The sequence below is a fragment of the Stegostoma tigrinum genome, chromosome 21, assembly GCF_030684315.1.
Source record: "Stegostoma tigrinum isolate sSteTig4 chromosome 21, sSteTig4.hap1, whole genome shotgun sequence".
Taxonomy (NCBI): Eukaryota; Metazoa; Chordata; class Chondrichthyes; order Orectolobiformes; family Stegostomatidae; genus Stegostoma; species Stegostoma tigrinum.
Genome location: NC_081374.1, coordinates 33,997,330 through 34,009,854, shown reverse-complemented (window position 1 = coordinate 34,009,854; position 12,525 = coordinate 33,997,330). Strand labels below are relative to the sequence as shown.

General features: G+C 37.1%; 1 protein-coding gene across 6 annotated transcripts in view; it reads left to right on the top strand.

Annotated features, from left to right (window-relative positions):
- LOC125462731 (protein phosphatase 1 regulatory subunit 12B-like) overlaps positions 1-12,525 on the top strand; it is a 227,466-nt gene that overhangs the window by 188,042 nt on the left and 26,899 nt on the right. The window contains exon 1 of one of the 6 annotated variants that reach the window (XM_048553014.2): positions 3,674-4,224. The exons of the other annotated variants lie outside the window; for them this stretch is intronic. Coding sequence (XP_048408971.1) covers positions 4,123-4,224 — 102 coding nt within the window. The 5' untranslated portion in view covers positions 3,674-4,122. Of the gene's footprint in view, positions 1-3,673; positions 4,225-12,525 lie in introns of those variants that run through there. 6 annotated transcript variants of the gene reach the window in all.

Here is a 12,525-nt window from a genome sequence, read left to right as displayed (position 1 = left end):
GAGCTAGCCCAGTTTTTTTACACTCCTCTGCTGTTGCTTCATAGCCCTGCAGATTTTTTTTTTCCTTTCAAGTACATATTCAGTTTTCATTTTAAATGTTACTGCAGATCTTTATATTTCAAACCCAGGTGTTGTGGTCATTTGTTTAGATTTGAAAGGGTTTAGTTTTCCTCTGTGTACTTCCAGTGACCCTAAATATCCTCAGATCCAGCATTGCCATAGAATACATCAAGGGAGTATATGAGTGTAGCATGAATACTGTCTGATAGTGTTCAAAGAGAGAAGTAAAAGTGGACATTATGATAATTTCCTTGATCTTGTTTGGTCATGTAAGTTTGGAACATAGTACTTGGAAATCCATCCTTTTGCATTTGCTATGAGAAAATAATTATTGATTACTGATTTGAAATCCATCCCTAGAGGTAGGATCAGGTTTTTTTTAAGCTATGCAGCACATGTTCACTCTATCTTTTCAGAATTGTTGGTGTATAAATACTTTGCTTTGAGGAAAAAATTGAGTTTAACAGGTATGCGAACATGTTTTATCATAAGAAACAGTGAATTAATAAGGTTTATGAGATGTATCATTTTGGAGTATGAATCATCTCATGCATAATCTATGTGGTGAAAGTTTGAAAACTATTATTTTTGATGAAGCAGTGATTTTGTTTCCTTTCTTTCAAATCTGGACTTTATAGTCTACTTAAATCTGAAGCTGTTTCCAAATTTGACCGTACTACATTCATCTTATGAAGCTGCCGTCTTTTGCGCTGCTTTTTCAATTTAAGAAAGATTAAAGACCAGTCAGTCTAACTTCAGTGGTGGGGAAGCTTCTAGAAGCAGTTATTTCAGAATAGAATCATGTGGAAGAAGTTGGGTTCACCACGAAGAGATAGCACAGATTTCTGTAGGGAAAATATTGTTTAACTAACTTGCTGGAGTCTTTTTGAAGAGATAACAAAGGGTTAACAAAGATTATGTTGTTGATTATGGTGTACAAGGACTTCCAGAAACTGTTCAGTGCAGTGACACGTTGACAGACTTGTGGAAAAAGAATATAGATTAATGAAATAAAAGGGACTGTAGCAAAGTGATAACAAAATTGGGAGTAACAGGAAACCAAGTCATGGTCAATGGATCCTCTTGGAGCTAGAGGAAGATGTTTAGTTGAGCTCCCCGGGGTCGGTATGAGTATCCTTGCTTTTCCTGCTATATATTCATGATCTAGATCTTGTTGTACAGGGACAATTTCAAAGTTTGGTTCTTCACTGCAATCCAGGTAAATCTGTTTTGCAGTCTGTCCAAAGCCTCCACATCCTTCCCATTGCGAGCAGCCCTGGCTGTTGCACAGTGCTCCAAATGTGGCCTAATTGAAGTTTGATACAGTTGCAATATGTCATACGAACTTTTACCCTCAGTGTCCCAGCTGATGAAGGCAAACATGCTATATGCCTTGTTTACTACCTTGTTCATTTGTTTGGCCACTTTCAGGGAACTATGACTTTGCAGTCCAAGATCTCTCTGTAATCCGATGTTCCTAAGATAGCTACCATTACTGTATATTTTCTTGTTGCTTTTGATCTCTCAAAATGCATCACCTCAGAAGTTGGAGGTAAGGCTTTTGGGTCTGAAGAGTATTGAAAGATATAAATCAAGCATTGCAATCCTAAAGCAAGTGCAGGAGCAGAGTGACCTAGGTGTTTTGTGTCCAACTTATTTGAATATCGTAAGACAGGTGTTGAGAGCAGTTAATGTGTGGTATCCTGGGCTTTACTAATGGGTGCATGGAGCACAATAGCAAAGAGGTTATGCTGAACTTGTATGCAACACTTGTTAGACCTTAGCTTGTATGCAGTCTTGGGTCCCACACTTAACAATGATGGTTTCAGTTACAAGCATAGATTGAAGAAGTTGGAATTGTTCTCTGGAGAAAAGAAACCTAAGATGAAATCTGATAACCGGTTTCAAAAATGAAGAAGCCTAGGTGGCATAGATGAGGAAAAACTGTTTCCATTCGTAAAAGGACCAGGAAGTCATGATGTTTATTTGGGAAGTTAATGTGAGATGATAAGCCAAATAGCCACCTCTGCTGTAACATTTCTGTGATTCTGTTGTGCAGTTAACTTTTGATCAATTCTAATTTGCTGTGTTTTAAAAACAATTTTTTTCAATGTAAATATCACTTTATTTTACTGAAAATTATATCATCTTTCAACACTCTTCACACCTAAAATTCATCACCTCAGACATCGGAGAACATAGAACAGTATAGCACTGTACGGGTCCTTTGGCCCACAGTGCACTTGCCATCCTAGTTTCCTACTCAAAGATCAAACCAACCTGCATACCCTTCATTTTATTACCATCCATGTGCCTATCCAAGAGTTACTTAAATGTCCCTGATGTATCTGACTCCACTATCACCGCCGGTAGCGCATTCCATGCACCACCACTCTGTGTAAATGACCTGCCTCAGGCATCTCCCCAGTACCTTCCTCCAGTCGTCTCAAAACTTTGCCCCTCATAATTGCCATTTTTGTACTGGGAAAAAGTCCCTGGCTATCCACTCTATCCATGCCTCTCATCATTTTGTACACCTCTATCAAGTCACTTCTCATCCGTCTTTGCTCTGATGAGAAAAGCCCTAGCTCCCTCAAACTTTCCTCATAAGACTTGCCCTTCAGTCCAGGCAGCGTCCTGTTAATTCTCCTCTGCACCTTCTCTAAAGCTTCCACATCCTTCCTATAATGAGGCAACAAAAACGAAACACAATATTCCATGCATGTCCTAACCAGGTTCTGTAGAGCTGCAGCATAACCTTACGACTCTTAAACTCAATTCCCCTGCCAATGAAAGCCAGTACACCATACGCCTTCTTGACAGCCCTTTCAACTTGGGTGGCAACTTGAGGGATATGTGGACAGTGATGCATTTTGAGAGATCAAATGCAACAGGAGAGTATACATTACCAGATAACGGTGGAAGTGTGCTGAGGACAAAACTAAAGATTATTATTTACTGTCCCTGCTTTTAAAGAATATACAACATTCAATCTTGTGAATATTCCTAATAGTTAATACTAATATAATCTAGCTACAAATCCAGTCTAATGCCTTACCAAAAGAATTGTTCAGAATGCAAATTTTCTAAAATTTCATTCTGCTTTTCGCTGTAGTTGTTGCTAAACCAAGTAATCTCTTTGAGAAAAAAGCAGAAGTTATATTGGAAAAAAGTATTTATAGCCAAAGTTTCAACCAATTGAAATAAATAATCTAATGTCTGTGTCATAACTATTGGCATAGACCACTCAGTTACACCAAGTAGTTCATTGTTTCCTAATGAAATTTGTTTCATTGAGAGATTGGTTTAAATAGAATGATGGGCAGGTCGTTCCAAAAGTGAATTTGTAATGTTGTTCTCTGTTATGTAAATTCAAGAATTTCTACGTTCTGAAGCACTGGCTTCCTTGTTAAATCCAGATGTCTGATAAAGAATTTTTAAGGAGTTTCTTCCTCAGAGGTTTAAAAAAAAACACTAATTCCCAGCTGAGAGCAAATGATGCCTTTGGCTTCATTCCAGCATTCCTGTTCAAGTCAGAAAAAAATTGAAATGCCAAAAGAAAGCAGTGCGTGAAGCAGCCCAGCTAAGGCAATAAGAACCAAACAAAATTTATCTGTATTAATACATCATCAAGAAGTGCTCCACCCCTTGAACTGTACAAAGTTTCAAAATGAACGATCATGTTTTGATCACTATCTCATTTTCGTCTTTTATGATGCAGTTCAGGTAAATGGAAAAACACTTTGTTGCAGCTGTGGTGTTTTGAAAGACTCCTTTGGGATTTATTTGATGCCTTCATCTGTTTCTTTTTAAATGTGTTGAGCTCTTGATCCAGCTAAACAAGAACAAATCTCAACTTGAAGAACGACAATTCGTCTAACAGCTCTATTTTCATTTTGCCTGTCAATCTGCACTTTTGTAAAGCAAATCTCAACATTTGTAGCTTTGGACACGGAAAATCAGTTCTGAAGGCAACGTGTTTGAACATAGAAAAAATCTAGCTCGGGAAAAGTAAATATAGTACAGTATCCACCAATTCTTGAACTCTTTGGATTGGTAACTATGTCAGCGCTGTATTCTAGGAATAAGGATCTGATGAGGAACAAGAAACAGCAGCAAGAGACACCACCTTGTTCACCTTCACCCACAAGCAAGACATTCAAAGTAAGAAAATCACTGACTTTAATTTTAATGCTGTGATATGGTATCGGAAGAGGTCTAACAACAATGCAGCAAGTAATGTGGTTTGTAGATAGATTTTTAAAATCCTGACACATGGAATGCGTGTAGAAGCTTTAAGTTCTCTATTTGAGAGTTAAACCAAATAGTTTTGAATTTTTGCATGTTTTAGAAAAAAGCAAAATATGAATTGAGATCTCATTTTGAAGTCAACTATACATTCAAGAAAAAAAACTTGACTGAAACTTTCTCTCCCTCTGATTAAGTCAGTTGTTACAATTTCTAATTTTGACAGTTGGATTGAGTGATTTAGAAGCATACAAGTAGTAGCAATTGTGATAGCCAAATGTATTTTTTTGTATGCTTCCCAATTTTTTTTAAAAGTGCAACTTGTAGTGCCCTGTTTAATGTTGCACTGAAAAGTTGAACTTCTGTTTCCGTCCGTTTTTAGCAATGGCATACATGTATGCTCCAGGCTCTTTAATCAGCATATTAAATGTATAGCAGGGTGGCTAATAGGATGAAAAAGCCAATAGTGATGTTTTATTATTGTTTAATAGCAGTCTTAACTAGCTTCAGTTGATCCCAAATCTGATTGTGTGGCCTCTTTAAGTACATACAGGAACAGTTTGTGGGAGGTTATTGTGGAAGTCCTTTGTAATTAACAACAGCTGTTGTGGAGCAGATATTCTGCAGTTTAATGTGCATGGAAAAGTGGAGTTTGGGGCCCAGGCAAAACTTGCCGAACAAACACAGCCTGGAATACCAACTAATAGTCTGGAAGAAATCTTGATTAAATGGAAGGGAAATCATTGCAGCAAATGTGCATTATTTATCAAGATTGTTTGAAGAAAAGTTTTCATCTTCATGGAAACTACTTTGTCAAATCAAAGGATTTTGATGCATTACACCCAATTGATAATTCCATGTTGCCTTTAGTTATTGTATAATTTCATTCTTTACAGATCTGGATGATGGTATTGTTTATGATTTGAAGTTCAGAGTATCTTTGATATTCAAGGGATGCCGCATGCACTAAACATGCCAATTTTAAAGCATTCATCTGACAAAAGAATTACATTTCAGACACCACTAAAATGTGGTGTCAGTCATTAGCCAAAATAAAATGAGATTTTGTGGTCACCAACCGTCTTGAAGTGAAGAAACTAAGTGGCAGTCCCATTTGTATGAAAATGGATTGTGAATGTTGGAGGGTTGCTTATTCAAGATGATCATTGTAGCCAGGCACAGTACCTTTTCATCCAGATGGTAATCATGAGCATGAGAGTACGTAACACGGATGTAAATAGAATCAAATCTGATGTTTGTGTTAGTTCTCTTGCACACCACCTTCCACTTCTTTCCACTTAATTAACTATTTCTTCCTTTCTTTCCCTCCATTTTACCCTCTTACAATGGATTACAGTCCAAACTGTGGAACTACTATTTTTTAAATTTAGTTTTAAATGAAGAAATATATGATTAATTAAAGTCTTCTCAACAATTTTTAAATTAAACATTGGTGTTTTATGAATTCAACATAGAATTATTAATATTGGTGCAGCTCATTTATCCACTTTAATAAGTGTGGTAAATATAATAATGAGCACACAGAACTATTGGATTCTACTGTTAAGTCAGAAGTAAGTCAATTTAAACATTATAGTCAAATTCACATGTTGAAGTTTTCACTTAAGTCAATGACCAGCTTTGACTTCGGCTTCTCTTCAGATTTAATTGTTGTATGTAGCAGTCATAAATGAGGCTTTAAGTGGCTCATTTATGTAACTAAGGGATGCTGTTTTGTTTCTAATATGTACCATAAAGGAGCCTTAACATTAAAAATACTGAGTGGATAATGGTCTGTCAGTTGGACATATTCACGTACTGGGGAGTAATGAAAGTGGAGAAGAATAACCAAATGCTTTTGTACTACTTTGGCCCTGCGACTTGTTTCCCATTCTGCCAAGTCAAATTGCAGAAATAATTGTCACTAGGTGAATCAGACTTGTCAAAGCATATTTTTGAGATGAGAAGTCTCCAGTGAAAATTGGTAATTTCCAGACACCATAGATTTTAAAATAATTACTAAAATTGTCTTTTCTTAATTGACAATTTAAATTAGACAAGTCCAGACATAGAAAGGGAGAGAGTGGATAAATTGTTACCAGTGCTGTCCATATTTGGCCCCCTCTCAAGGTATAAAAGAAATCTGTTATAGAAATGTAAGGATTTCCATTTTGCTCACTGATTCGTCTCACTCCCTCTATGGCATTTGCAACTTGACACAAAAACTAGAGATATGTTGTTAAGATGAGTGCTGAAAGGTATTATTTTATGGACATTTTTTTAAAAAACAGTAAGTTTGAATTGCTTTGGCTATTCAGCTTCCCCCGCCAATGTTGTCCTTTCTTGTTATTGGACTGGCCTATTTTAGGTCATCAGATTTTGGGGAAAATTTTCTGCTGATTATTTGACTTGGTGTTTTGATTAAATACAAATTGATTGTTGTGCTCAAGTGGGTGACCAGCATTAACAATAACTTTGGTAACAGTTGGAGCAATATGGATGAATGCACAATGGTGTCCTTATTGTCTGTGACCTGCAGCATTTTTAGCAGATTTATACATGTTTGCAAAACACAAAAATAAAGTTTTAAAAAAAAAATTATAATTGTATACATGAAGTTGTCCTGTATAATAAAATTCATGAGTCCATTTAAAATAAATGGGTTTTATTTTTCAAATTAGCAGTTAAAAGAGCTTTTGTATGAATGTATCAAAATTGTAGTGCACTTTTACGGCTGCCTTGTTGGAACAGCGCCTTTAGTTAATTTGTCACCTTCATCAAAATAGACAACATTCTTAGTCAGCCAGTGACACCACATTTCAGTGTACTATTAACAATTCAGAATGTCTGTGCAGAAACTGTATGGTTATTATGTTGGTGGCTGTCCAAACTAGAACGAACTGAGTTGTTCTTCACTGAGTCTTTTCTGCTCTAGGAGGGCACGTTGCATTGGTCTTTAGCTAGGGCAGCTGTGGGACAACACAATTGTTTGAGCAGAGCAATGTACCTTTCTGAATCAGTTGAAGCCTGTCTTAATAGTTCAGCCAAGTATCAAAATTTATATTTTTTATTGAGAATTATGATATTGTGCTCTAATTACCAAATAAAGGAGTTTTTGCTTTAGACTGAACTGATTATGTTTTTTTTAAAGAAAAGCTTTGCAAATCTAAGTTTTTTTTAAAGAAAAAGGCCTTCATAGTTTGATCCAAAACTAAAGAACCCACTTTGATTAGAATTCTCTGTGTAAAAGTACCATAAATGAGTGAATTTAGTGAAAATACGTGTTGAACAATACTCTTGAAATATGTTACCAACTTGTCGTGGAAGAATTTATTTGAAAATACATCCAGTTTAAATAAAAGAACCTTACCATATCCTCAACTCATGCCAAAATACATCACAATCAAGAAATAAAAGTATAATCAATATTGTCTAGGTTAACAGTGGAATTAGTCTGCACATAGATCTCAAAAGGAGCTGGATTTGTTGAATGGTTAGCAAAGAAGGAGTGTTGTGCGGAGCGTGAGGAGGAATCTCTGCTTCATATTGTCACTTGCAGTTGAAGCTTGGAGGTCCAGTTCAACAACCAAACAGGGTCTCAGTTTTAGATTTCAGTCTGTTTGATTGCTGAACTGGACCTCAAAGTTTCAACTGCATGAGACAATACGAAGCTCAGATTCCTCCTCATGCACTACACAACACTGTTTCCTCACTAACCATACAACAGATACAGCTGCTTTTGAGATCTACACACAAATTGATGTCTTTTGATATATTAGTCTTTAGTTTCAGTAATTAAATTTAATTGTAGAAAATTAGATCAGTGCAAACAAAATATGCTTGGCATCTGTTGCATTTAAAAAGTTGGGTCCATTTTGTAATAAGATCTTAACAGTTAGAAAGACAAGATCATTAAACAGTGGGATTACTTTGCTAAAGAACTGGAGACATCATGCCTGCAATACTTGCAGTTTAGAGTAGTGCAGAGAAATTTTCGTTTTATAAGTTAGAGTTGCATTGGTTTAAAAATGTTCAGTGATGACTGAAAGGCTGTCAAACCCAATTTCATTGCATCAGAGAAGAAATTGCAAATTAGGGCTCATTAATTGCAAGGCCAGTTTCAGGATGACCCAGACCAAGCTACTTAGTTATGTATCAGTGATAATGGGAACTGCAGATGCTGGAGAATCCAAGGTAATAAAATGTGAGGCTGGATGAACACAGCAGGCCCAGCAGCATCTCAGGAGCACAAAAGCTGACGTTTCGGGCCTAGACCCTTCATCTGATGAAGGGTCTAGGCCCAAAACGTCAGCTTTTGTGCTCCTGAGATGCTGCTGGGCCTGCTGTGTTCATCCAGCCTCACATTTTATTATTTACTTAGTTATGTAGATGGATCGGACTTAAATTGAAACTGAAGAATGTTTCTATCTAGATACTTACTGAGAGTGCTAGTTGCACGTTAAATCTTATGTTGTTTGTAATTCACTGATAGAAGATAACCAAGGTAATGGACAGCAATAAACAAAGTAATTGACAGATATGCAATATAGTGAGCAGAGTTTGAAAAAAAACTTCAGTGACAAAAGACCTTCTGGTGTAATCTTAGTATATAAAATCCGCTGTTCTGATTCCTTCTAACTTAACTTGATTGCAAGAGTATCATAGTTTGGTATTACAGCAAAACAAATGTTGATTTTGGTGTTTCACTTTCGAAGTTGAAATAAACAAACAGCAATTGATACAGAGGTATGTTTTGTTAAGTGTTTGAAATGCTGCAGAAATGTTGGTAAATTTTAAAAATTTACAAATGACTTGTGCTTGGTGCTTCACTGGTTTTAATCAACTGCTGAAATTTGTTCACACTTAGTACTGTTGTTCGAAGTAGAATTTTCCTCTATTTTACAAATAACTTTGCCCCAAAGGGTTGTTTTTCCACACTGTTCATTTTTTTCCTTTTTTCCTTTTTTCCTTTATCAGGCTAGGGTCTTCAGGTGTTGTTCTTACTTTCTACAAATGCCTTCCTCCTCTTACCCTCCTATATGGATTCTGGGGGAAACTTAATTAGCATGCATGAAGCAAGGGAATATAAGGATATGCTGATGAGGTCAGTTGGAAAGGAATGGGTGGAGACTTGTGTGAGACATAAACACTGCATGAATCTTCTAGGTTGAATGACCTGTTTTCGTGCTGTATAAGTGCTTTTGCTCATTATTTTTCAAACTATCATTACTTCCCATGACCTGGGCGCACTAAAGGAAGAAGTAAGAGGAAAAAGTAGTGACAATTATTCTGAGAATGTTAATTGATTTTAATTTTTGCAGTATATTAAAACGATTGGGTATGCTGCTCATCACAGTAAGCTCTTACATTTTAGGATCTGTATGTTAAAGCTGCTTCAAATGTTACAATAAATGTTCAAATTGTTACAATAATCCAACCACCCTGCCAAATGTTACAATAAATGTTCAAATTGTTACAATAATCCAACCACCCTGCCAAATCACTATCAACCGACCAACACTGTTCCCCATCCCATCTTTGACTTCAACCGTCTTTCTTAGATGTAATGAGTACTCAGATTGTAAAAAATAAGTTGCTGGAAAAACACAGCATCTGGGGAGAGAAGGCAGAGTCAATGTTTCAGGACCAGTGACGCTTCTTCAGAACTGCTAGTAACTAGGAAGAGGTTGATATATTTGCTAAAGAAAGGGTGGGGGAGGGTGAAGAAGTAAATGATAAGTGGAGATAGAGCCCAGAAGAGGAGAACAACAGGCAGAAGAAAAGAATGAGTGAAGGTCAGCCCGAGAGAATGAATAACAGCTAATAGGGATCATTAATAGTTGACAATGGCTTGTTTGTGGGAGCAACCCATGTGATGACAAGGCCTGGTGTGGGTTGTAAGGACATGGGAGAAGATGTGTAGATTGTAAAATTATTGTACTCAATATTGAGCTCAGAAGGCTGCAGAGTCCCCAAGAAGAAAATGAAGTGCTGTTCTTCCAGCTTAGCTGAACCTTCACTGCAGCAAGCCTGAGAGAGAGATATTACCCAGGGAACATAATGTGTCAAAGTGGCAGGTAAATGGAAGTTCAGGGTCATTTTTGCAGACAAAATGTAAGCATCCTGCAAAGCAGTCACCCAGTCTGCAATTTGTTTCCCCAATGTAGAGACCACAAGTATGCAACTGAGCCAGCGGATCTTAAATTTACAGTTTGTCCCTGCATGTAATTGACAAAGTCGAAACTTTCTGTTCTGTTGTAATCTTGTACTATTTTGAATTGTATTTGTGAATGCTTTCGTACTTTTATGTTGTACTTTTCTTCTTTGTGTATTGTTTAGAAGTAAAGGACATTGAATTTTTTTTAGACACTAGGGAATATGCCTAATTTATTGTATTTGATATTGGCTTGCCTTCAAAGACCTAAATCTATTTAAACTGAAACAGAAGTTGTTGGAAAAGCCCAGCAGGTCTGGCAGCATCTCTGAACAAAAATCACAGTTAATGCTTCGGGTTCAGCAATGAGTTCTCTGTGCTAAATTCGGGTCAACACATTCTGAGCAAGGTCACCAGACCTGAAACATTAGTTCTGATTTTTCTTCACAGATGCTGCCAGACCTGCTGAGCTTCCCAACAACTTCTGTTTTTGCTCCTGATTTACAGCATCTGCAGTTCTTGCAGTTTTTATTTCTATTTAAGCATCACTGATGAAAGACCAAGGGTTGGTGCACAGAAAACTGTTAGTTCTAATTTTAACTGCAAATGAAAGACTAAATTCACAGTACTAAGATGCCCCTTGCGAAGTAATCTTGGAGGATCACTGATACAAAGCCTTTAAACCCTGTTTATTGGCTACTGTCTGTATTTAATGATGTGAATAAGCTTTTGTTAGAAACAGGAAACAGATTTTAAGGAAATAATCTTGATCAGTATAACTTTCTGCAAGAGACGATAGACTGGCCTTAGTGTTTTCTGTTGTAAATTGCTGATGTGAAACTTGTTACAGAAATGGCTTATCAAAATTTGTTTTGAAATAAACTGTATAAAGCTAATACAAAAGAAGTATCTGTCACGGGAAACACCAGTGTACCAAATTTAACTAAAGTCTGAATTATAGAAAACTGGCCTTGTATAGTTGTGTGTATTTTATAAACTCTGAGTTAGATCACAGGAGTGAATGGTAGAATGTGCTGATAGTGAAAATGATCAGAGCAAGTCATTTACTTTATAATTTAAATTCAGACTGTTCTTAAAGTGAAATACCTTGCAGTACAACTTCCATATTATTCTGAATTTCTGTGAATTGCTGTGGTTCCTTCTGCGCACGAGTTGTATCTTTTAGTGGTAGAAGTTTAAATCTTAGTGTTCTGAATTATTTTTTACAAAACAAAATACTGCAAACGTTGGAGCTCTGAAATGAAACAGAACACAGAAATACTCAGAGATAACAAAGTATTGAGCTTGATGAACGCAGCAGGCCCAGCAGCATCTTAGGAGCACAAGAGCTGACGTTTTGGGCCTAGACCCTTTTTTCTGATGAAGGGTCCAGGCCCCAAACGTCAGCTCTTGTGCTCCGAAGATGCTGCTGGGCCTGCTGTGTTCATCAAGCTCCATACTTTGTTATCCCGGATTCTCCAGCATCTGCAGTTCCCACAGAAATATTCAGCAGGTCAAGCAGCATCTGTGGAAAGAAACAGTGTTAACCTCCACTATGAATTAATTTCCATCAGAACAGCTGATGGTGGAAGCATTTAACATCCTGACCATTTCCTGAATTTACTGCCTGTTTATGGATATATCAGTAAAATATCTTTACACTGACTAATTCTGAAGCCAGTTTATAGTACTTTGTTCAGATTTTTATCATACTGCTAGATCTTTAGATGCCTTGTGGTAAATGCAAACTTTGAACTGGAGTAACCGTAGCAAACAGTACAAAGGCGGAGATGGTAGTTAGGGCAGTGGATTGCTCCACTTGCCAGATGTGGGAAATCAGGGAACAGTCTAGTGTCCCTCACAACTACATCTGCAGGAAGTGTGACCGGCTACAGCTCCTCATAGTCTGTGTGGTTCAATTGGACAGCAGCTGGACATGCTGCTGGTCACACAGGGGGCAGAGAGAATGATAGACACTAGCTTTAGGGACATGGTCACACCACAGGTCCAGATAGATAGATAGGTGACTGCCAGGAAAGGGAGGCATGTAGTGCAGGAATCTT